Below are 22,349 nucleotides of genomic sequence, written 5' to 3' on the forward strand. Positions count from 1 at the left end.
TTTAATGTCTTATAAGTATAAATTATACATTTATAAGAATAATTTATTATAAGTATAATTTATTATTATTAATTCTAATTTTAATTATAAATGTCAATATGACTAGTCGGTCGGTTGCGTGTGTGCGACTGCAAAACGCGTTTGGAAGGTTCAATTGTTGTGGACTCTCTTTGGCGTGTGTGTTGATTGGTATGGAACCGCAAACAAAACGACCTCTACTTGGGGTTGAATTGTCAAGTAAACTGCGAGAGGAATTCACACGGGAAAAAAATATTACTAATGTAACAAACAGTCGCACAATTCTTCAAGAAAACATTTTTTTAAACGGGAGGGAGATTCGAATCCTGATTATCAAGATGATATATAATTATACATTATCTTTATCACTCAAACTAATTACTTGGGTGTATCCTCGAGAAAGTGCTTGGAATTGTGCGTTTTGTATGATTGCATAAGAAATTGTTGTTTTTAATGATTTCAAACCATTAGTGATTTTTCATGATGTGTTTGGTGGGTAATAAAGGAGAGAAGTGAAAGAGACGTCATAGGCACATTGAGGGCACCAAAAGGTCTACGGATTAGAGATCAAAGTGTCACAATTTGTTGGAATATAATTACTAATTTAGGTTAATTATATTTGATTCACGACTAGTAGGATTAAAGAATGCAACCACCAAAATTGATATGTGACATAGCAGCTTGCATGGTAAATGCCCGTCAAGTAGTATTATTTTTTTGTAAATTAAAATGTCATGAAATGAAAGTCCAAGCATTTTGATAACTAATTAATTTCATACAATCTAAGTGACCAACCTAATAGCATGTTATCATTTAAAATTTCACGCGTGATTGATGTGACGGTGAAGAGAATTGAGAAAAGTCGTATGATATAGAATATGAAGTGAAAAAGGAATGGATTCAATAAGTTCGTATAGCATGTTATCATTTAAAATTTCACGCGTGATTGATGTGACGGTGAAGAGAATTGAGAAAAGTCGTATGATATAGAATATGAAGTGAAAAAGGAATGGATTCAATAAGTTCGTAATGAGGTACGCGATCTTGCTTGTGAAGGTAATAAAATTATCCGCGAGACTAGCAAATGGAGTCTTGAATCTTCTTCATGTAGATAAAAATAAAAATAAGATCGAGTTAATAAAAATATTATTCTATAAAATTTCTATTGCACAACTTGCCAATTGCCATATTCATTATTCAACAATTTGGTAGTCAAACTATTTTTTTTAATACATATATACATACAACAATATAAAAACATTAGCATGCTGGCTTACATATTTTGTTTCTACCCAGAAACAAAAAAAATTGAAAAATCTAATGTCTTGACCTAAATTTTAAACCCTTTCTAAATACTCAACTAGATGAATAAAAAAAAATATTTGGTAGATACAACATGTACAGCCACAGTAGGTGAAATGAAACGTGTATTCAGAATTAAAAAAATACTGTACATAGCAACCAAACAATTAATTGATTTAATTCTAAAAAGAGGGGGAAGAAAAGTTGGGAGTAAATGAAATGAATTGGACAGTCAAGATTGGAGCAATCAGAAGAATCTGAGAGAGCCACTAAAGTCAGCGATCATGACATGAAAGAAAGCACAAATCTTACATTATTGATTAAAAAAAAATTTATTTTCTTGGAGAAATAGAGAGATGGGAAGCAAGAGTGGAAGATGATCTGGGTTTGTGGAGCATGGACCCTAACCACCACTACAAAAACAGGGGGAGGGAGAGGGAAGGCTCTGGTGATACTGGTCATCGATCAATCAATCATCATCTTCCACCACCACCACCACCGCGACCACGATTTCCAGCCACTAATAGCCGCCCCCCCATTTCCCAAAAAGTAAACGCTATAAAGATATTCATATTTTTCATCATCAGAAAGGATAAACCAACACCCTGTTTCCACCTATTAGCTTTCTTTCGCCCTTTATATTATTTTTTTTTTGTTAATAATTATGGTTCCCCCATCATAATATCGACGACTCAACATCAGTCACGCCCGCACGCACTTTCTCCCTCTCTTTTGGTCTCTCTGTGCTCTTTTTTTTTTTTTTTTTTTTGCCTTCTTTTGGAGAGGTCAATGGTGGGGTGTTCTTCACTTCAATCTGAAATCTTTCATACCCCCTGATCGGATAACGATGTACTTGGCCTTGGCCGCCCCTTTCTCCTCCACCTAATGTCTTGTCTGGTTTGGTTCCTCTGATCAATTAATACGATGATGATGGTAGATTCAAGGCCTGGTCGATTCTTATTTCTCCTCCCTTTCGTGGTCCTTCAGTTGTTGCTGTTGCCATCACTCTGTTATTGCCAGACCCAGGTCAGCTGCAATATAGACGATCGTAATTCTCTCTTGTCTTTGTATCTGAACGTATCATCGTCAACAGCAAGGCCTTTGAATTGGTCTCCTTCTACTGACTGCTGTGGGTGGGAAGGTGTTAGCTGTGACAACGGCAATGGTCGTGTTACCCAGCTCTGGTTACCCTCTAGAGGTCTTGGTGGGATCATTTCTTCATCGATTGTCAATCTAACCAGTCTGTCTAGCCTCAACCTATCGCATAACAGCCTATCTGGTCCTCTGCCTACTGGGTTCTTCTCTTCCCTTCCCAGTCTCCAAACAGTTGATCTCAGCTACAACAGTTTCTATGGCCTGTTATCGTATCCATTTGATTCGTCTAATGGTAATAACAGCATCCAAACACTGGATTTATCGAGCAATAGATTTCATGGCCCCATCTTGTCTGTCAGTAATAACTCCTTCCTTCGTTTGACAAGTTTCAATGTAAGCAACAATACTTTAAATGGTCAGATCCCTTCGGACATCTGTGCTAGTGTACTGGATTTCTCAAACAATGATTTCACTGAAAATATTCCCTCGACACTAGGACAATGCTCCAACCTCAAGATTTTCCGAGCGGGTTTCAATAATCTCTCGGGGACGATTCCTGATGATATATACGGCATCACCTCGCTCCAACAGCTATCCTTGCCTGTCAACAGTCTTTCCGGACACATTGACGGCGTCGTTAGTCTAACTAACCTCACAGTCCTTGATCTCTACTCCAACAATTTCGATGGCTTAATACCACAGGATATTGGCAAACTTGCTGAATTGGTTAGTCTGCAGCTTCACATCAACAACTTCTCAGGTTCTCTGCCTTCCTCTCTGAGCAATTGCATCCGGCTGAGAGTCTTGAATTTGCGGGTCAACCAACTAGGGGGAAATCTCTCGGATTTTGATTTCTCCAAACTCCTGCAGCTTACCACCCTTGACCTCGGGAACAATTTGATCACAGGTAACTTGCCATCCAGCCTTTATTCATGCAAGTCACTTACTGCTATCAGAGTGGCCGGTAATAAGCTGTCTGGAGAGATCTTGCCAGACATAGCTGCATTGCAGGTTCTGTCTTTCCTCTCCATTTCTAACAACAGTATAATCAATATCAACGGAGCACTCAGGAACCTAATGGGTTGCAAGAATCTCACTGCTCTCATTGTTTCCAAAAACTTTTTGAATGAACTTATGCCAAATGATGACAGCCTAACGGATGCAGATGCATTCCAAAATCTCCAGGTTTTGGCCTTTGGTGGTTGCCAATTAATTGGCCAAGTGCCCACCTGGCTAGCTAATCTGAAGAACCTCGAGGTATTGGACCTGTCTGTTAACCAAATCACAGGTTTCATTCCCGGTTGGTTGGGTAATCTGACCTACCTTTTCTACCTAGACCTGTCTAGTAACTTCATTTCTGGAGAATTTCCCAAGGAACTCACAAGACTGCCAGCGTTAACGTCAGGAGAGACTAAGCATAAAGTGAATCGCAGTTATTTAGAGTTGCCTGTGTTTGTCATGCCCAATAATGCTACCAATCAACAGTACAATCAGCTCTCTAGCCTACCTCCAGCCTTTTACCTGAGAAACAACAGCCTCAGTGGCAACATCCCAGCTGAAATTGGCCAACTGAAGTATCTTCATGTGTTGGATCTAAGCAACAATAATTTCTCGGGCAATATTCCGGATCAAATATCAAACCTCACAAACTTAGAGAAACTCGATCTTTCTGGAAATGATCTATCTGGTGTAATCCCTGCCTCACTTAAAGGTCTCCATTTCTTGTCCTCTTTCAGCGTGGCGAATAACAGTCTTCAAGGACAAATACCATCAGGAGGCCAATTTGACACTTTTTCAAGCTCCAGCTTTGATGGGAATCCATGGTTGTGTGGTCCAATAGTGCAGCGTTCTTGCTCTAATCCAACGGCACCACCCCATTCTGTTGCACCTCGTAAGAGCCCAAATACAAGACTTATCATCGGACTTGTCCTGGGGACCTGTTTTGGCGCTGGCCTATTTATCACAGTGCTTGCACTGTGGATATTGTCCAAGAGGAGGATCATTCCAAGAGGTGACCTTGACAAGATCGAGTTGGAAATGCTTTCCAACAACTCTAACTATGGGGTGTCTCCTGGACCTGGCAAGGATGCAAGCTTAATCATATTGTTCTCAAGCAACTGTAATGAAATTAAGGATCTGACCATATCTGAACTCTTGAAAGCTACTGACAATTTCAATCAAGAAAACATTGTAGGCTGTGGAGGTTTTGGTTTGGTTTATAAAGCAGTATTAGCAAATGGTACCAAGCTGGCTGTGAAGAAACTCTCTGGAGACATGGGTCTGATGGAAAGAGAATTTAGAGCAGAGGTAGAGGCTCTGTCCACAGCCCAGCATGAGAACCTGGTTTCACTGCGAGGCTATTGTGTGCATGAGGGATTTCGGCTACTGATCTATTCATTCATGGAGAACGGAAGCTTGGATTACTGGTTGCACGAGAAAGCTGATGGTGCATCTCAGTTAGATTGGCCAACACGACTTAAGATTGTCAGAGGAGCAAGTCGTGGGCTGGCATACATGCACCAGATATGTGAACCACATATTGTCCATCGTGACATCAAGTCCAGCAACATCCTCCTTGATGAAAAGTTTGAAGCACATGTTGCAGATTTTGGACTGTCCCGATTGATTCTTCCTTATCAGACTCATGTAACAACAGAGCTTGTTGGTACCTTAGGTTACATTCCTCCCGAGTATGGACAAGCATGGGTGGCCACTTTAAGGGGAGATATGTACAGCTTTGGGGTTGTCATGCTTGAGCTGCTCACTGATAAAAGACCTGTGGAGGTATTCAAACCAAAGTTATCAAGAGAATTGGTTTCCTGGGTGCAACAAATGAGAAATGAGGGCAAACAAGACCAGATCTTTGATCCTTTCCTACGAGGAAAGGGATTTGATGAAGAGATGCTTCAGGTTCTAGATATGGCCTGCATGTGTGTCAACCATAACCCTTTCAAGAGACCAACCATCAAGGAAGTTGCGGATTGGCTCAAGAATATAGGGACAACCGACAGGAATGGAGATAAAGGATAGTGGAATCAAGCTTCATTACACATGATACCTACACAAAATATATGAGAGTTGCCGCACATCTTTTTCTTTTCTTGACAATGTAAATGAAATTTTCATGTTGTATTGTTCTAAAGATGTATAGAAAACTACATGATTCACTGGTTAACTCAGCAATTTATAAGTGTTATCTGATAACGTAAGAATGTACTATAGTCTCTCATCAAATAGGTGCTGTTAAGAGCAAAACAGCTCTCTCCAACTACTGAGCAGCTCAGATGTACTCTTCTTTGACAACCTACCCAAGTTGACTCCACAACTCTGCTCCATTTTCAACATAAGAACATTACGCACTGTATGGTAAAACTTAAGTTGTTTGAGACTTTTCTATATCAGGCTAGTGCAATGTGGGTGTATTGGAGAGATCATGTTTATTATTTTCTCTGTAGGAGGGAAAATGAGGGTACTGTATTTCAATTTTCAGCGAAAACTCTTGTTATCATTAAAAAGCCGGCAAATAAGTTGTCTGTGCATGTTTAAAATTTAAAGGCACCAACACACTGAAAATTTCCTTTCTATATGATTATTTCTTTTTTCTTTTTTTTTTTGAATCTAACAAATATATGGAGCGAGCAAGAAAACAAGAGAGAGAATGTATATGTGCTTTCATAGAGCTAAAAAAGCTAAAATGGGAAACACATTTATACTTGAAGACACAAATTCAACAAGTGCTTGCTAGTTGCTACTGGCTATTTTGGACTGAGGAAAAAAGGTGCTCATTATCAAAGTACTGACTCTTCCCTGAGAACTTTTTTTTTTCCCTTTCTAATAGTGTCATTGCTAGTTTGATTAATCTGTTGGATGTCATCCAAAAATGGATTATTTTTCTTTAACAGCAGAAAAAAGGAATTTATTAATGATGGCACTGAGGGGGGGACCTCCCAAGAACAAACAGAGAGTAAATTAGAATCCAAACAAGACAATAGATCGAGCTTATAAGCAAATTAAAATAATCCTTGGTCGAACTATTCCAAAATTTGCTCTGGATAAACATTTAACATCTCTAAGATTTAGTTTGGTCTCTGACATTTTCAGTATTTACTTCTTTGAATATGGAAAGTTAGTAAACCCCTTATCAAACATGCCAAACTGACCAAATTTGCTCATTCTAGGGATCTGATATATACAGTGAGAAGTGTGCCATTAACTAAAATGCTGTAGGTCGCAGCTTGTAGAATTTATGAAAGTATCCATCTACAGTTTTGCTTTCAGATCATCGGTATCAAGCAGTAACTTGAATGTAAAACATAATTCAGCATTACAAGAAGATAAAAGGATTGCAATCATTAATATTAAGCCTACCCATGTGAGAAATTGAAAAGCAATTCATTTAATCTGTGAAGACTCACCACAAAATTCATTAGAAAAGAGCGAGGCAATGGGAAGACTCGCAGCTTTGAAGATCATCCACTGAACATAACACATCTCCACCTGGTCGTTGCTAAGATGTTCTTCCATATTTTATGATTCTATAGTGTTTATGCTTAAAGTTTGAAGACTGACTGCTCTGTGCTCATGGCGAACATTTGATTGTCTCAGCTCCGGTTTTGAAGCTTGAATATGGCTGACGATATCCAGAAACCATTACTGGGTCCCGAGAACTTCAACCGCAAAGGGATTGATTTGGTATGCATAGGAAAAATACAATGTGATTATCTTGTTCCCAAATCAACTTTATGTGGTACCAAACCTTTCAAATAATGGTTTAACAGGAGCGATTACCATTGGATGAAGTTTTTGAGCAACTGAAAACATCACGAAGAGGACTTTCATCAGAAGATGCTGAAGCACGATTACAGATATTTGGCCCCAACAAGCTTGAAGAGAAGCCAGTACCATTTCTGTTCACTCCTTATCAGTTTTTGGACAAACTAGAAAAGTCAATTTCCGCAGCAGAAAATATAGATATGACAGTCAATTTGAGCTAGGGAACAAAACAATGGAGTCGAGCATCTTAGTTGTTGGTTGTTATCTTCAACAAAAACTCAACTGAGAAATTCTTTTGAACCTCTGAGACTATCATGGTCTGAAGCACTGATGAAAATAAGTGGTCTGAACGTTGAAATGCTTGAATAGGTTAATTATGAAAATGCTCAGCTGGATTGTGGCATTCCACTCTATAAAAAAAAAAATAAATTGAATATGGATTTTTATTATTATGACCTAATATTAATTCATGGTTATTGGGTTCATGGAAGTTGATATTGATTTGAATATAGGCAATTCCTTGTTGTTTTAAGCATTATGCTTATTTGTAGTGTAACAAAGTAGCTATTTAAGGCCCCTAGATTTACCTTTTGCGTTTGTTTCATAAATTCACAATTACCCCCCACCCAAATGCAGGAGAATAAGTTTTTGAAATTTCTTAGTTTTATGTGGAATCCCTTATCATGGGTCATGGAAGCTGCAGCGGTGATGGCAATCGTGCTCGCTAATGGTGGAGTAAGTGGATTTTAATTTTGCTTGCATTAATAATCCACAAATGATCAGCTTGTTTTTCCTTGTCTATCATTTGTTTTTTTGCCCCTTTTGAAATCAGTGTAGATGTTCTGATATCTTTCTGTTCATAAATTCTGTCTTATCCTTTGCTGGATTTCTTATTTCAGGAGGAGGGTCCTGACTGGCAGGACTTTGTAGGGATTGTTTGCCTGCTTATATTAAATTCAACAATCAGTTTTATAGAGGAAAATAATGCTGGGAATGCTGCAGCAGCTCTTATGGCCCGTTTAGCTCCAAAAGCAAAGGTATGTCTTTGATGTGATGCCTTGTACTGGAAATACTGCTACAGATGTCTTGAAGAATGGTCCAAGTTCGTTTGAAAACACACACCTTTAAGCAAAAGACCTCAGATTTAGGGTTCTTGCTGTAAAATGGTCCAGCCTTTTTTTCAAGCTATAACTAAGACGAGCTATGGTGAGCTTGTATATTATAATGATTTAGTTGTAAGCAAGCATATTGCAAGTTTGGAAGATCTTTCTAAAATACTCCATCCCCTGTTAGCTTTTCTGCTAAAGAAGTTTGCCATGCTTGTCATGCCAATAAGAACTTTGGTGTTTGTTTGATTTATTGCATTTCTGTCTAATTTCTTTAGTCATTTCATATTTTGTTGTTGCGCTTGGTCTTTCAATCGTATTTTATTCTTGTTTGGTTATGGTTGGGAGATTGGTTTATAGGTAACATGAAAATCAATCCTACCCTCCTTTAGAGAGGCATGCCATACTAACCCACGAAACTCCTGACAGGTTCTAAGAGATGGGCAGTGGCAAGAGCAAGATGCATCTATTTTAGTTCCTGGAGATATAATTAGCATAAAGCTTGGGGACATCATCCCTGTAGATTCTCGATTACTTGAAGGGGACTCGCTGAGAATTGACCAGGTAAGAGCTTATATGTTGGGGAATTATGATCCGGGGCTGTCGGTTTGCATACACGTGCACCCGTGAGCACCCGTGGCTAATATACGCTTTTAGAAAACCTTAACCTTAAGGCAATAAGTTGTGCATTCATCCATGTATATTAACCACTTAATTTTCTTTTACTTAATATATGTGGGATTCTAATCACATGTGTATATCCCAACAATGTCTCCCTCACATATGATTCTCTCCCTCATCCGATACAATCCCTCTTGTGTGTGAACTATCTCTTTGACTCTTCGAGAGTCTGCGACCAAATCACATATCCCATATGTTACCACTTCTTGTTATGTCTTTTCGAGCCACACTACCATGCGTTTCCGCTCTTCCTTCATTGATACACTAACGAACCAAGCAGCAAGCTGTACTAGCCTATACCGCTTCCATTATTAACTTGTTGTCACAATCCCATGTGTTCACTTGCATCGGCTAACCACATAACCCTGAGCCACATGCATGTGTTATAGCCCGTCACCATTGCGTTCCGGCCATACTCTTTACTGAGCCATGAGTTAGCCCAACCATCACCATCAGCTCCGATACCATTTGTTGGGGAATTGTGATCAGGGATTGTCCATGTGCATACCCATGCACCTGTGAATGTAGGTGGCTCACATACACTTTTGAAACCCATCTAAACCTAAAACCTTAAGGTCATAGGTTATGGGCCCATCCATGTATCTTAACCCCTTAACTCTCTTATACTTAACCAATGTGGGACTCTAATCACATGTGCATATTCCAACATTACCAAGCAAAGAATATGCAAGACTGTGTTAACTTTAAGATCATAACAGTAATTTGTATTCATTTATAACCATGTAAATAGACTCAGAATCTGTACAAATTATTTGTCTCTGCAGTCAGCACTAACTGGAGAATCTCTCCCAGTCACTAAGAGGACAGGCGACGAAGTTTTTTCTGGTTCGACATGTAAACATGGTGAGATTGAAGCTGTGGTAATAGCTACAGGAGTTCATTCTTTCTTTGGAAAAGCAGCACATTTGGTTGACTCCACTGAAAGTGTTGGGCATTTCCAGCAGGTGAATTAAACTAAAACATTTATCTGACATGATCGCCCTGGTACTAACTTTTTTCCAAACATAGACCTCAAAGAAATTGGAAAATGCATCTTGTATTATGAATTCTATTTGGTCACCTGAGTTCCAAGGTTCTTGTAGGAAAAGTTGTGCTTTCCTCTCATGTCCTTGCACTCGGTCATAACATTTGAGCATCACTTTAATCTATTTCCTGATCATGACAGGGAAAAAAGAATTAGTAAGAATATAATAAACTGTTCGTAAGATGAAGGCAAAGATACTTGGCTCAGAATAGGATTCTGTAGTTTGTTGAAGATTCATTATAACTGAATTCCCTTATTAGATAGTTCCTTATATTCTCAACGTTGTTGCTGCAGGTTCTTACGGCCATCGGAAACTTCTGCATTTGCTCAATAGCTGTGGGTATGGTTCTTGAAATCATTGTCATGTTCCCCATACAGCACCGATCTTACAGGAATGGAATAAACAACCTCCTTGTTCTGCTAATCGGAGGAATACCCATAGCTATGCCTACAGTATTATCTGTTACACTTGCTATCGGTTCCCATCGGCTATCTCAACAGGTGAAAATTCTAATAGCTATGAGCTTATATCATGGTAAAACCAACCTGCAATTTATGATGCAATTAGTTTCTGTTATCAATTACTGTAATAAGTGAGGAAGAAATCCATTTTTTCAAACCGATCAATTATCCAGTAAATGGTTTCTCCTATGGCAGATAATTTGGAAATCATCAGGAAAAACAAAAAAGCAACTACTTTGTGGGATCCAAAATTAACAGACAGTGCATCAAATGCATATCTCTGCGCTCACTTTGTTTGCAAATCTCTTAACGTTCTTCCTTTTCATATTCCTAAAGGGTGCAATTACAAAGAGATGACTGCAATTGAAGAAATGGCAGCAATGGATGTCCTCTGCAGTGACAAAACAGGAACTCTTACTCTGAACCGCCTCACTGTTGATAAAAATCTTGTCGAGGTACAAAAGCTGACTTTATATCCTGAGAAAGTTGTTGCTCTAGGCATATTATTTACATTATTAAGTGTGTTTTAAGTGCATCTTTTGACCATAGAAATCTGGCTATGATGCTCATTTTGAAAAATGAGAATTGATCCTAAAGTGCCAGTAGTTTGTTCTGAGATTAGGATCTGGTAAACTAAATATGTCCAACCGGAGACATTTGTACAGAATTTACGAATGTAGCTCAACTGCCAAGGCCTAGTTCTTCAAGTTTCAGTGCCGTCAGATTTGATCGTGTATGAAACTATTTTGTCTCTTACATGATTCTTTTTATGTATCCATTTAATCTTCTCAGAAGGGGTCTGTTGATCTAGCATTCTAATTTCTAGCTTATAGATTCTTTTGTAGAGTTTTATACAGTAACTATTGTATTTCTTTGAGATGGGTGATGATATCCTGTCCACGTATCATTTCAATTCCTTTTCTCTCTTTATTGTGCCATTCCTTGCCAAATGGTATAACCGTTTCATATACTACCTATGGTTCACTCAATGATTGTTAGTTGTAATGTAACAGAGATGATGTGTTGGTTAAGAATTAGTATAGCAAGAGCTGCAATTTTCTTCATTCATTTAATTGTGAAACCTCTATTCTTCAATAGATCAGCCTTAGACCGTAAGTGCATCAAAAAGTGAAGATAAATCAACAGCACCTCATTTATCTATCTAATCCAAATGGTAAAATTTATTTCTCGTGTAGGTTTTTGACAAAGATAAGGACAGAGACATGATTCTATTGCTTGCAGCCAGGGCAGCTCGACTGGAGAATCAAGATGCAATTGATGCAGCCATCGTTAACATGCTTGGTGATCCAAAGGAGGTACAATAATAATGAAGTACTTGGTTCTAATTCTTTTGGTTTTTAGGACACTAAAGAATGAATTCCCATTTTTGCTTACAGGCACGTGCAAATATCACTGAAGTTCACTTTCTTCCTTTCAATCCAGTGGACAAACGTACAGCAATTACATACATAGATTCAGATGGCAAGTGGTACCGGGCCACCAAAGGAGCTCCTGAACAGGTACCCACAGACTCGAAAACAGTTTATCATATACTTTTTACACTTCTGGCTCTTGACCCTCATTGTGATAACATTCTTAGACAATGAAAATGGATAATTCATAGCAGCAATGACTGGTTGGTGAACTTCCAACTCATAAATAAAAAATTATGATTAATATCTTCGTAGTGTCTAGGCCATACTTGAACAACATTGAAATTTGTTTTCCTGCTTTCTTGAAGTTAGTTCTGGGCATCATAATAATAGCTTGTACATTTTAGAGTAATTAGGTCATAGCATGAAGTATACTTTTCTATTTTTCCTGATAAAGTATCTATTTTTTCCTGATACAGAATGAAGCTTTTACCTTTTACCTTTCTTAACCTTATTTCTAAAATATCAGATCCTGACTTTGTGCCAAGAGAAACATGAGAGTGCTGTAAAAGTACACAGCATCATCAACAAATTTGCTGAGAGGGGTTTGCGGTCTCTTGCAGTTGCTTATCAGGTATAGTTGGGTGCATATTTTTCATCTAATCTATGGTTGGTTGGAGTTAAATTGAGTTAGAAGAGGGAAGCTCAAAACTACTGACTATTTAAATTTAAGATTTTGATGATTGTACTTTCTTTTACTTTAGCAATAAAGATCTCGTTCTAACATGGTTGTTAATTAAAAACTGTCATCGTTCCAGGAAGTCCCTGAAAAAACTAAGGAGAGTCCTGGAGGCCCTTGGACATTTTGTGGGATGCTGCCATTGTTTGATCCTCCCAGATTTGATAGCGCTGAGACCATCCGCAGAGCACTCAACCTTGGGGTTTGTGTCAAGATGATTACAGGTACATGTGAATTTCTTAGTGTACAACATATTACATCTTTTGATAACCCATTCTAGCTTTAGATAGAGTAGTACCTATTTGCTTTCATGGCAATTTTTAATCCCCTGTTTCCAACATAAGTTTTAATGTATGAGCTACTAGTCAACCATTATAGCAGCTGGGTCAATTTGGACGAGAACACATATCTTCTCCTTATGTCATTACCTTTTCCATATGACAAAAATATTTCTGTGTCTTGAGGACAGAGTTTGTGCCATCAGAGTCCTTTTTGTTGTGAACCATCACCCAATAATCCATATGCTGTCTCATACACCTTTTTTCTAGCTAAGATAGAGAAACTGTTAATTCATTTGACTCCAGGGTGAGATGAAAGGTAGTCATAATCAGTTTTAAAAAAAAACTCCTGAGGAGATTCAAAACCCTGTAAAAATAATTCATACAAAATTGTTTGGAAATTTTTTATCGATTGTGGAATGAAACATCATCCTTTGTATAAATTTATTTTATGAATGCTCCATGCCATACTATCTGTACATTAAGTACAACAACATCAAGGACATTGATGTACCTTGTACATTTTACAAATGCTGGCCTCACATTTTCTACTCAGTAGCTTTGTAGCATATCCTTGAGTGGCTTAATAAGTAATAACTTTTGTTCTCTGTTGTAGGTGATCAGTTGGCCATTGCGAAAGAGACAGGAAGACGACTTGGAATGGGAACAAACATGTATCCCTCCTCGTCATTGTTCGGCCATGAAAGGGAGGAACATGAGGCTCTTCCCAGTGGACGAGCTCATTGAGAAGGCAGATGGTTTTGCTGGTGTATTCCCTGGTACCTAACTAAACTCCAAACTCATATGAAAAGAATCGTATTCGAACACTTCCCCCCCCCCCCCCAAAGAACTGAATAAAAAATAAGTAAATTTTCTAGGGAATGGGAACTTAAAAGAAACATATTTACCCTGCTGCTGAATTTTGTTCATCATTCTTAACGCTTGATAAAGAAGGAATAGAACATAATGTGTATGTGCTCATTGAAGGAGGCAACTGAACTCAAGATGGTTTAAGCCTAAATCATGAGGAAGGAGATGTAATGGTTTTTGTGTATTTCATTTTGTTTAATGACTAAGTTTCGTACATCAGTATCTGTTCGCGAGCTTTATGGCCTTTATGTATTGTGTTTGATCTTGACATTCTGAATCGAACCAACAACTAAATTTTGTGGTGCCAAATGTGGTATGCCATCAATTGTTTTTTTCATACATGATGAAAAATACTAATATGGTAAAATAATGTTAACATACTTTTTAGGTTTATGGCTATAGATGTACCTCCTGATTCCTGTCATCATTGATTCATTGTTGTGAGCTTTCAGAACACAAGTATGAAATTGTTAAGATTTTACAAGAAAAGAAGCATGTCGTTGGAATGACTGGAGATGGCGTGAATGATGCACCTGCTTTGAAGAAGGCAGATATTGGAATAGCAGTTGCAGATGCTACAGATGCTGCAAGGAGTGCTGCTGATATAGTCTTGACAGAACCGGGCTTAAGTGTGATCATCAGTGCTGTCTTAACTAGCAGAGCAATATTTCAGAGAATGAAAAATTATACAGTTGAGTATCAGTTTTCTCCTTGAACTGAAAAGGCACAACTCTCTGTAGTACACGTGTCCAATGCTATGCATCATGCATGCCATAGAGTGTAATAAAATGCTGACCTCAGTGCATGCTTACGATATATCCAGTTTTTTGGAATGAGGAGACACAAAGTATGTTTGGTGCACTAATTTTTTACAGCAATATCTATAAGCATGTATTAGACAATGAAACTATTTACTTCTGATGTCTCAATGTATTTCACGATTTACTTGTTAGATGTACCATGACTCATTTGCAAATTGATCAACTGATGTAAATGATTATTTGACATTAATATGCAGATATATGCTGTTTCAATAACCATAAGGATTGTGGTAAGCTGAGTTTCTTTTTTCTTCTCTTTCTTTCTTTATGTGTTCTGTTCGTTTTACAGATTTGGAACGTTGGATTTATTTGACATCAATATTATTTTAATCTTGGTCTATGTTGCAGCTTGGTTTCGTACTTCTAGCATTAATATGGGAATATGACTTCCCACCCTTCATGGTTCTGATTATAGCGATACTAAATGATGGTAAGATTTCAACCTGTGATGCCCTTTTCTCATTTTCTAAGTATTAGGGAAACATCATTCAGGAATTGTGGTTTGACCACTTAATTGCCACCATTTTGTATTTTCCAGAAGCTTTTGCTATTCCTACACCACATAGATGACATTTTACGAGGAAAATTTTTTTATAGCAATAAAGTTGGCTTTGCATGCATTGCTCTGCGCTGTTCAAGCTTCAGCAGTTTCATAGTAGACTGAGAATGTTTCATCTATCATGTCGCATTTACCTCTTGCATTGTTTAAAATTATATGTTCAAGACATGGCAATAGAAAACTATCCCATTTCGTCTGATTGGAAGAGTGAAAATTTCTGTAAATATGTGCTAATATTTGTTTAATTTTCTGTTTTTCTTTGTCATTAGGGACCATCATGACTATTTCTAAGGACCGGGTAAAGCCATCTCCTAGACCTGACAGTTGGAAACTTAATGAGATATTTACAATTGGCATTGTCATTGGAACATATCTTGCTTTGGTTACTGTCCAACTTTACTGGGTTGTTTTGGACACTACTTTCTTTGAGGTACTTAACTATTCCTGTTTCTTGATTTGTTGATCTTGCAATGACGTGTTGCTTACTCCTGAACTAAATCTTTGTTGATTATGTGGCTATCAGACTCACTTCAATGTAAGATCACTATCCAGCAATACTGAAGAAGTCTCATCTGCTGTACATATGCAAGTCAGCATCGTCAGCCAGGCTCTCATCTTTGTTACACGCAGTCAAAGTTGGTCATTCTTGGAGAGGCCTGGTACTCTTTTGATGTGTGCATTTGTGGTGGCTCAACTGGTAAGGTTCACACGAGTTAAATGCCTGTCAGGAACTTATTGTGGTTTTGCATTTGTTATTTTGCATAAAATTGGCTTCACAAACCTTCAACTTAATTTTTACATGTCATCATCCAAAGCCTTTACCCTGAACAATATGCTATGGCCGGCTACAGCCTACATGAATCCATTTGAGAAATTGGGGAGAATCCATCACACAAATTGCATTCGCAATTCATTTCTATTCAGACCTACACCCTCAACTATTCCAATAGAGTGTTTGTCCTTTCTAACCACTTCTTCCATGTTTTCTTAGGTCTTCCTCCTCTTTTTAGTATCTTCTACTACTCTGCTTTGTTGCATTAATATCTCTGCATTGTCCTTGTCCTCTGTTCTCTAGCGTCTTATCTTTGATTGGTGTCATCACTACCCTAGGTTGAATAGTCTTTTTTTCTTATCATATCTTCCTTGTTTTGCTGCATGTACAACACAAAATTCTCATTATCCTCATTTTTGCCGCACCAATTCTTTGGACATATTGTCTCTTAATAGCCCAACATTATTCGTACTTCCCATTACTATTGAATGCTGTCTATCCAGGTGGCTACCTTAATTGCTGTCTATGCACATATTAGTTTTGCTGACATTAGTGGCATTGGATGGGGATGGGCTGGTGTTATATGGTTATATAGTATAGTCTTCTACATCCCATTGGACATTATCAAGTTCGTTGTCCTCAATGCCTTGAGTGGAGAAGCATGGAATCTCTTATTTGATAGAAAGGTTAGTCCAATGTTCTATGTTGATTCTTGTTTCTTGTCGTCTTTCAACTCTGCGGCTTGAAGGGATTTGTGACTATATTGTTCTCCCTTCAACAGACTGCTTTTACTTCAAAGAAAGATTATGGAAAAGAAGACAGGGAGGCTCAGTGGGTTCTTTCGCAAAGGAGTTTACAAGGTTTGATGTCTTTAGACTTGGAATCCAACGGGAGAAGGTCTCGATCTTCCTTGATTGCTGAACAGGCCAGGCGGCGTGCAGAAATAGCCAGGTACTCAGTAGAAGTTATATGTTATGAATGAACAATTCATAGATATCTTTGTTTTTATTTCATGCACTGAATCTTCTTACTTCAAATGCCATGTCTCTCCTTTGACGCAAGAAGTTTAGCAACAAAATTTCTCGGTCTGTGCTTGCTATAATTGAACATTTAACTTTGCAGACTGGGGGAGATACACACATTGAGAGGACATGTTGAAACGGTTGTGAGGCTCAAAAATTTGGACTTGAATGTGATCCGATCAGCTCATACAGTATGAGCCCTTTTTATTGCCGTCGTAGGTTTCAACTTTGCTAGCAGAGGCATGGTGGCAATAGCGTCTTAGTCCAGTGGAGAAACTGACTTTTGTTGCAAGTCATTGAGAGGCCACTGATGATCCATGGCATATGTTTTGAATTCTTTGGACACAACAGGTGCGAACACACATACCACAAAGTATCATTAATAATATTAGCCAGTATTGCAATTCTTCCGTTTACATGCAAACATGTGGCCCATGTCTCAACCATGGGACCTTACATTTCGATCTCAACCACCATAGCAAGTCATCCAATTCCTCCCTTCTGCCTTGGGTAGTATGGCATACAAAGAAAATTCTCTCGTTAAAATCTCCAACACTACTATTTTCATCAAATCCAATACCCCAGCTTGGAATTCCCATCAAAAACGCCCTTTCCAATTCCTTGACAACATAGGCATTGGAAACATGAGAGTGTTTTAAAAGTTACGGTGGCATCTTCTTCACAGTAAGAGTTAAAATCAATACAAGAAACACTTTTACAATAGGCATACATTTCATGTCACTGCTGGCTTTGAAAGATAAATGCTCGAAAAAATTTCCGAGGGAAAGCAAGGGATGAGCCCGCTCAGTTGTAGACCATGTATTTAGGCGTTGCACTGAACTTTTGGTAACCCTTGATAACTTTGTTCACAGCATCAAGGAAATCTTTCTCTGTTACCGTCTTCCTTCGTGCTCGAATTGCAAACATTCCAGCCTCTGTGCATACACTCCTTATATCAGCACCTGTGTTAGAAAAGCATCAATCTTGTCAAAAAACCAACAGCATGAGAAATAGAATTAAAATATAGCAAAGAGGTTGCAGGATTGGTAGAGGCATCAATCACCCCACTAATAAGAGCTATTGTTTTGAAGGAAAAAAAGGACAGCTAATCTATGAAATGCAATCTGCTGCGACTTACCAGTTGAATTTGGGCAAAGACGTGCCAAAAGTTCAAACCGGATGTCCCTTTCACAGTTCATTGTTCGTGTATGGATCTTAAATATCTGCGTCCTACTCTCCATATCCGGGAGCCCGAACTCAACCTTGCGATCCAACCGTCCAGGACGTAATAGTGCTGGATCTAGTGTGTCAGGCCTGAAGATTAGAGGATACATCAGGTGTTAGGCAATCCTAAGCACCCAAAAAAACCATTACCAAATTATGCAATGGAACAATTTTAGGAATGCTTGCAGCACACACAACATGAGGGTAGAACAAACTAAACCAGAGGAAGCATGCCATCAATTATGAACAGCATGACGAAGAGGGATTGTAAATGACTGGAAAAAAAAGGTAAGCAAAGCAACAAATGAAGTGGAGCAGCCTTCCAGAGGGGGTAGATTGAAGAAATAATGCATGCATCGCATCGCAATCAACAACAGTTCATCCTTGGGATCAGAAACTATGCATGCAATAGGACATATATACTATGACGATGTCACACAAAAGAATTACATAAGTAGCCACCTTTATCAATTTATCTATCCACAATGGATGGAAACTTTACCTATTTGTTGCCATAAGGACTTTGATGTTTCCACGGGCATCGAACCCATCAAGCTGATTCACAATTTCAAGCATTGTGCGCTGAACCTCGTTGTCTCCACCGACACCATCATCGAAACGTGCACCCCCTATGGCATCCACTTCATCGAAAAACACAATACAGGCCTTCTTTGAACGAGCCATCTGTTACACAGCAAGACTCCATCATCTAAGAAAGCAACATCCAAACATTGCATAACTGCAGGATGAAATCAAACCATAAAGCAGGAAGCAATTTTTGACCTGAAATAGCTCTCGGACCATACGAGCTCCCTCACCAACATACTTTTGAACTAGCTCACTCCCAATGACACGAATGAAACAAGCATCAGTTCGATTAGCAACAGCTCTAGCTAGAAGTGTTTTACCAGTTCCAGGTGGACCATAGCAGAGGACACCCTTAGGGGGATCAATTCCAAGCTTCACAAATTTCTCAGGATGAAGCATGGGAAGCTCAACAACCTATAAAAAAAAAAGTTAATTAATCACATAATATTTCCATTTGCAACCTAAAGTAGAGAGTGGTTAAGGTAATAAACTATGTAAAAAAGAAGCAAGACGCACTTCCCGCATCTTTTCAATCTGCTCCTTGCATCCACCAACATCATTGTATGTCACATCTGGCTTCTCTTCAACGGTCATCATGGTCACACTAGGATCTATCTTTGGAGGCAAGGGAATCTGAATCTGATATTTATTTCTGTCGACCCTGAAATTACAGGTTCAAGTTACAACATGTTAGTACATAACAACTGTCTAATGAGAACCAAACCCATAACTACAGTATAACAAAAAACACAAGAAATATGCTTATCTGTATCAATGAATCTTGTAAGAGAAATGAAAATGTCAAGAAATGGTAAACCTACCCCACACGCATGCCTTCCTCTATGTCAGTCGGAGAAACTTTGTCACCAAGCCCAACAACAAACTGCGTTTGAGACAACAGAAATTATCACACCCAAAATTCCCATGTACAAATTAAACTAAATGCTGAAAAAAAGAGTTGTTCATTCATATGAAATTATAAACTCCATTTTATGCCATAGCTAGCAGATAATAAATAAGACATGCTGCATGGAATTTCTTTCAGCCAATTATTAGAAGCAAGTTTAAGAAAATAAGGTGAGCAAGCTATCTGCAACAAATGTTCATACTTCGACAAGAAAAAGTAAAAAAAGAATCCTTTTGAAGAGTGTGTGTGTGAGAGAGAGAGAGAGAGGGAGGGAGAGAGATTCACACCTTTGCAATCTGCTTAACATTTATTACGTATTTTGCATCTTCAGAATTTGGACTAATTATCTTTGTGCACCTTGCCACCTGGTTGAAGCAAGCGGTCAATGCTACGAAGGAGCGAAATGCAGTTGTATAAAACGTTTAACATTGTCAGAGAAAGATACCTGAAGAGGCTGCTCCTCCTGCATCATTTGCTTATCAGAGACAAGATCCCACTGGCTGGGAGCAGCTAATCCAGTATCAGACTCCTTGATGCCTAGTTTAAAGAAAGTAATGTAACAAGAAATAGCAAAACATTTATTAGAATTCACTATAACTTGGAGATGACCAGAATTAAACAGATGCTAGTTGATAACAACGAATCAAATCATATGTTATCATGTATGGCAGCGTTGCAAGATACTCGGAAGAACACTCAAATGTATCCTCGAAGATTTCTTCGATGTTTTTAACTTTAGAATGAAATTCATTGATATAAAATTTATTGCCCTCGCATTAATTCATTCAAAAATATATACAATCATCACTTGCAAAAATTCATATAACTGTACTCTCCTCAAGCTTCACTCACCAAGATTTAGGCCTAACCATTAAATGTTTCACTTCAGTATTTTCTATGAGATAAAGCAAACATTCTTTTGAACCATAACTCGGAGATGACCAGCCATTCAATGTTGCACTTATACTTGGAAGTAGAAGCCAATGTTTGCTATGAGATAAAAAGAACAATTTTTTATTATGATCATCACTTTCCTCAGGCTTTTCATCACCGAGATTCTCACATCCCTCTCTACAATATGAAGTTAGGACATGACACTCATTGTAATCCTAAACGCATAGATGGTTTGTCTAAACAAATGACCAATCTAATAACCAGATTAGAACTAGCAATGATACTTTCTATAGCACCAGCTTCAGTAATTTAAACACATGCGTGAATTTCAAGTGAAAGAAAAAGACATGCACATTCACTTCTAGCCCTCCAATAAAAATAGTAACAAAGAAAAGTCAACTACGAAAATAACTTCACTAATAACTAGCACAAAAAATGGAAAGTAGAGACATACCACATAAATCATTAACTTTTTTCGCCATTTCTTTAATTTCCTTCTCCGCTTTCTTTATGCTTGTAGAATAAGGTCCTAACCCCTGTGTCAACAATTACAATAGTAAGAAATTTAAGAACAAAGATTTATAAAAAAACTTCAAAGAATGGGAAGTACAACACTGTCTAATAGACTGGAACACTCATTTAGAATAAGTTCAAGGTAAGAATAAAAGTAACAGAAGAGAATATCAGACGAACCATAGAGGCTAGGGCGTACAGATACAGCAAACTTGCTGTCAAGCAATCGAGTATGTATTTATACATTATTTTCACTTTAATTAACACCGATAAACCCAGGGGTACAAAGTCCATTTATTATTCTGCAGTTAAGAGCAAACTATGAGCCCATGAGACCTTCAGTTGCCCAAGCAGATAAGTATTATTTTATGATTTTAGATGGGTATAATAGCATACTAAAAGATTCAAATGACTCAATCCAAGGAAGAAACACCAGGAAAAAAAAAGAAACAGATACCAAAATGTTAGTACCATCATCACAATGTTAGCAAGCAAAAGGAGGAGTTGAGAAAACAAAAGACAAAGGAAAACAAGAGTCAATCGTTCAAATCAAAACATAAAATAAAGAAACCTGTGATTAAATCAATTAGGCTTCACGAAAGTCGCAAAATCACAAAGTCAAATGTCCAGAATATTATCTTAGATAAAAAGGATGTGTAGGTCAGTCCTAGAATTCGGTTCAACCTAAAACGGTATCTATTGAAGTATATACCCTATTCCCAGACTTCATTAGCGAGCCAGAAAGAAAACGGAAAAGGCTTGTTAAGTTGTAATGAGCTCTTCTATATCCACGAAATTGAACTAACACCGAACAGAAACTCGAGTTAATATAAGATCGAACTAATCGGATAAATTCGAAATACTAATCACTGAAAAAGGAAGTAGAACTAGGGTTTTTTTTCACTACAGAAGTAGTTGAAGGGAAAGAGAGAGAGCGGCAGAGAAAGTACATATGTCTTGAGAAGAGCGATGTCGTCTTCGTCGAGGGGCCGAGGATTCTTCTCGTCCCTGATCTCATCTTCGATGTCCTTCTCCGGTGCCATCCTTCGCAGATCGCGACAAAGAAATCAATATTGGAGTATTTGATTTTGGGGGACAGAGTTCGGGACGAAGGTTGGAGTTATGTAGGCGCGACTGAGAAGCAAGAGCCGCTATGGGCTTGCATGTGCCTTTCAGAGGTTCTAATCCACAAGTAAGCCCAGTTGCTTTCGATGGGCTGGGCCTTTTCATATGAGCCTGAAGCTATCCCATTCCTAACAAATACATTGAGATTTTTCAATTTTTACAGTAGAAAAAGAGAATTTTTC

At 38.1% G+C, this 22,349-nt stretch overlaps 3 protein-coding genes across 3 annotated transcripts; 2 read left to right on the top strand and 1 right to left on the bottom strand.

Annotated features, from left to right (window-relative positions):
* The first annotated feature begins 1,506 nt into the window (after nt 1-1,506).
* LOC119984073 (tyrosine-sulfated glycopeptide receptor 1) lies at nt 1,507-5,718 on the top strand. Its single transcript, XM_038827834.1, has one exon. It carries the CDS (start codon nt 2,245-2,247, stop codon nt 5,443-5,445), a length of 3,201 nt encoding a protein of 1,066 aa, XP_038683762.1. The 5' UTR covers nt 1,507-2,244; the 3' UTR covers nt 5,446-5,718.
* A 1,294-nt stretch (nt 5,719-7,012) lies between these two features.
* LOC119984164 (ATPase 10, plasma membrane-type-like) lies at nt 7,013-17,320 on the top strand. The gene is given in 22 exon segments (XM_038827988.1): nt 7,013-7,107; nt 7,194-7,313; nt 7,825-7,923; nt 8,088-8,225; nt 8,724-8,858; nt 9,761-9,940; nt 10,315-10,533; nt 10,830-10,937; nt 11,679-11,798; nt 11,880-12,002; nt 12,385-12,489; nt 12,674-12,818; nt 13,489-13,598; nt 13,600-13,651; nt 14,195-14,433; nt 14,761-14,793; nt 14,912-14,993; nt 15,392-15,552; nt 15,646-15,819; nt 16,398-16,580; nt 16,676-16,845; nt 17,017-17,320. Coding segments are annotated over 22 exon segments (2,859 nt in total). The 5' UTR covers nt 7,013-7,041; the 3' UTR covers nt 17,114-17,320.
* A 157-nt stretch (nt 17,321-17,477) lies between these two features.
* On the bottom strand, nt 17,478-22,149 carry LOC119984163 (26S proteasome regulatory subunit 7 homolog A). Its single transcript, XM_038827985.1, has 10 exons — nt 21,993-22,149; nt 20,984-21,065; nt 20,081-20,172; nt 19,923-20,000; nt 19,550-19,611; nt 19,245-19,389; nt 18,924-19,142; nt 18,643-18,824; nt 18,055-18,230; nt 17,478-17,878 (listed from the first exon to the last, which is right to left on the bottom strand). Exons 1-10 carry the CDS (start codon nt 22,083-22,085, stop codon nt 17,721-17,723), a joined length of 1,287 nt encoding a protein of 428 aa, XP_038683913.1. The 5' UTR covers nt 22,086-22,149; the 3' UTR covers nt 17,478-17,720.
* Between the last annotated feature and the right edge of the window lie 200 nt (nt 22,150-22,349).

The sequence above is a fragment of the Tripterygium wilfordii genome, chromosome 18 (genome assembly GCF_013401445.1).
Source record: "Tripterygium wilfordii isolate XIE 37 chromosome 18, ASM1340144v1, whole genome shotgun sequence".
Classification (NCBI taxonomy): Eukaryota; Viridiplantae; Streptophyta; class Magnoliopsida; order Celastrales; family Celastraceae; genus Tripterygium; species Tripterygium wilfordii.

What these genes read in the sequence shown, in the direction of transcription:
- LOC119984073 (XM_038827834.1), top strand. Translation starts at nt 2,245, where the DNA reads ATGATGATGGTAGATTCAAGGCCTGGTCGATTCTTATTTCTCCTCCCT.
- LOC119984163 (XM_038827985.1), bottom strand. Translation starts at nt 22,085, where the DNA reads ATGGCACCGGAGAAGGACATCGAAGATGAGATCAGGGACGAGAAGAAT. An exon ending in AGGAGGAGCAGCCTCTTCAG is followed by an intron (nt 20,001 to 20,080) that starts GTATCTTTCTCT and finishes TGCTTCAACCAG; the next exon opens with GTGGCAAGGTGCACAAAGAT. An exon ending in GTCCTTATGGCAACAAATAG is followed by an intron (nt 18,231 to 18,642) that starts GTAAAGTTTCCA and finishes TCTAATCTTCAG; the next exon opens with GCCTGACACACTAGATCCAG.